This window comes from Monopterus albus, unplaced genomic scaffold (genome assembly GCF_001952655.1).
Source record: "Monopterus albus unplaced genomic scaffold, M_albus_1.0 scaffold255.1, whole genome shotgun sequence".
Classification (NCBI taxonomy): domain Eukaryota; kingdom Metazoa; phylum Chordata; class Actinopteri; order Synbranchiformes; family Synbranchidae; genus Monopterus; species Monopterus albus.
This window is the reverse complement of record NW_018128135.1, coordinates 202,566-205,099: the sequence shown is the minus strand read 5'-3', so window position 1 is coordinate 205,099 and position 2,534 is coordinate 202,566. Positions and strand designations below refer to the sequence as shown.

Genomic DNA, 2,534 nt, shown 5'->3' with positions numbered 1-2,534 from the left:
CACAGAAACAAACCATGCTTAAAAGCTGAAATTAAGTTGAATGTCTGTTTCACCTTTTAGCTGTTGGTTTGTCTGTACTGAAAATGTGTTGTGGCGTATCTCACCTGCACCACTTTCCCCTGTGGGCTTTCAGAGAAGACCAAGACCTGGTTGTAGAGGGGATCCAGGCTCTTCCTCACTGACTTAGTCTTCTTCTTGGCCACACAGATCCCATTCTCCAGGAGGTAAACTTTGATGTAGGCAGCTGGAACGACAGCGGGCAGAAAAACCTGAACTCAGTGAACTCAGAGCACTCAGCAGACTACAGTACAGCAATCTAAAACAAAGTGGCAGATTACAGTAAGATGACAAAGTAGAGCGGAGAAAAGACTTCAACCTGAGAAGCAAGGGTCATGTGACAAGCTGCTGTCTTACACTAATACATCAGTGAAGCACATGAAAATGTCTAATTAGTGTCAAAATTTCATGCATAACCTCTAGGCAATTAGATTCTGAAAACCACATTAATGGATCACTTCTATATAAATTACCTTTCTGTACTTCAATTCTAATAACACAGATTTTTCCCTTAAATGCTAAGGCTGGAGATTTTGTACTGTATGTGTTTTTTTCATGTTATTTTTATGCATCCCACACAGAGACTAAAACCACCAATGGATTTCATGTCTGCAAATCTAGAACCTCACACAGCCATCTTTGCAAAACAAAGCAAAAACATTCAGCCAATATTTTTACTAGTTTGCTAGCAGATTAGCTCACTAGGGGTAAAGCCCAGCAGTCATGTGACTCACAAAAATAAATAACACACAGATTCATTTCCTGGAGACTTACCCTAACCTTAACCATAACCACTACTTGTCTAACCCAGAGTCCTGCAAGGGTCCAAGTTCGCAGACCCTCTCCCACAAAACTTTGTATTGGACCCCACCTGTTACCTGCAGTTATCCCTAAATAAAATCCAGACCCACTCTGATGCATGCCTGTAATCAAAATAGACTGCAAGCTACACAGTCACTCACTTTATAAAAGGTGCTTGAGAGCTATACTCTTGGAAAAGTATGTGTTGATGCACTCAGCACCTGGGCTCCTGCAACTATTCCCTTAGTGGCCAAGTGCTTAGCTTGCAGCTATCAAATCCAAACACCTTTTGACTTTTTTTGCAAGTAGCAAAGCTGCTGATTACATTGTTCTCACAGTCTGTAATCGCACTGAATTTCTTCTATACATCTGACTTGGCCTTTGATGAAATACTGTCTACCATTTTGTGTTCACCACTAGCTATTTCAACTGTTTTCCAGTTTGTTCCACTGACGTCTGAGTGACTATTAGCCGGGCATGAGTCAATGGGTCAAAGGTTGTGGTACAGGCCTTATTTAGGCTTGATAAATTATGTTGGATTACATGTTTAAAAGAAGCTGCACCTTTATTTACAGTATGTATTTTTAGACATTTTAATTATGTTTATTTCACCTGATAATCTATTTTTACCCATGACATGTTAATTATTGTAAACATATTTTTCGCCAATTACACATCATTTTTGAGGGTTACCTGCCCTGGTGCAGGACTCTGGCCTAACACCTAACCCCTAAACCCAACCTTAAACTAAGTCATCTCCCCAAAATTCAATGATTTACTTAGTTGGGACCAACATCTGGTCCCCACAAGGAAAGTGAGTTCCCACAGTGTTAGTAGCGTCCCTCGCCCTGTTTTCATTGTTTATTGCTTTGTTTATACTGTTTATTTTGTTATACTATACAGCCTTTTATTGGTATACTGTTTACTTGCCCTTTGCTATTGTCTTACATAAGAACATGTACATACACATCGAGAGCAGCTGTACCAGAGTCAAATTCCTTGTGTCCAACACACCTGGCCAATAAAGCTGATTCTGATTCTAATACCGTCCACATCATAAAATTATACTTTAACTCATGTGATTAACCAACTAGTTGTTTGTTTATTACACCTTATACAGAGCTACAGTGGGTATGGAAAGTATTCAGACCCCTTAAATTTTTCACTCTTTGTTATATTGCAGCCATATGCTAAAATCATTTAAGTTCATTTTTTCCTCATTAATGTACACACAGCACCCCATATTGACAGAAAAACACAGAATTTTTGACATTTTTGCAGATTTATTAAAAAAGAAAAACTGAAATATCACATGGTCATAAGTATTCAGACCCTTTGCTCAGTATTTAGTAGAAGCACCCTTTTGAGCTAATACAGCCATGAGTCTTTTTGGGAATGATGCAACAAGTTCACACCTGCATTTGGGGATCCTCTGCCATTCCTCCTTGCAGATCCTCTCCAGTTCTGTAAGGTTGGATGGTAAACGTTGGTGGACAGCCATTTTCAGGTCTCTCCAGAGATGCTCAATTGGGTTTAAGTCAGGGCTCTGGCTGGGCCATTCAAGAACAGTCACGGAGTTGTTGTGAAGCCACTCCGTTATTTTAGCTGTGTGCTTAGGGTCATTGTCTTGTTGGAAGGTGAACCTTCGGCCCAGTCTGAGGTCCTGAGCACTCTGG

General features: G+C 40.1%; 1 protein-coding gene across 3 annotated transcripts in view; it reads right to left on the bottom strand.

Annotated features, from left to right (window-relative positions):
• The window catches only part of rims4 (regulating synaptic membrane exocytosis 4), a 46,089-nt gene that overhangs the window by 13,464 nt on the left and 30,091 nt on the right, over positions 1-2,534 (bottom strand). For all 3 annotated transcript variants that reach the window (XM_020621220.1, XM_020621221.1, XM_020621222.1), the window contains one exon: positions 105-244. In XM_020621220.1, the coding sequence (XP_020476876.1) occupies positions 105-244 (140 nt within the window). The remainder of the gene's footprint in view (positions 1-104; positions 245-2,534) is intronic.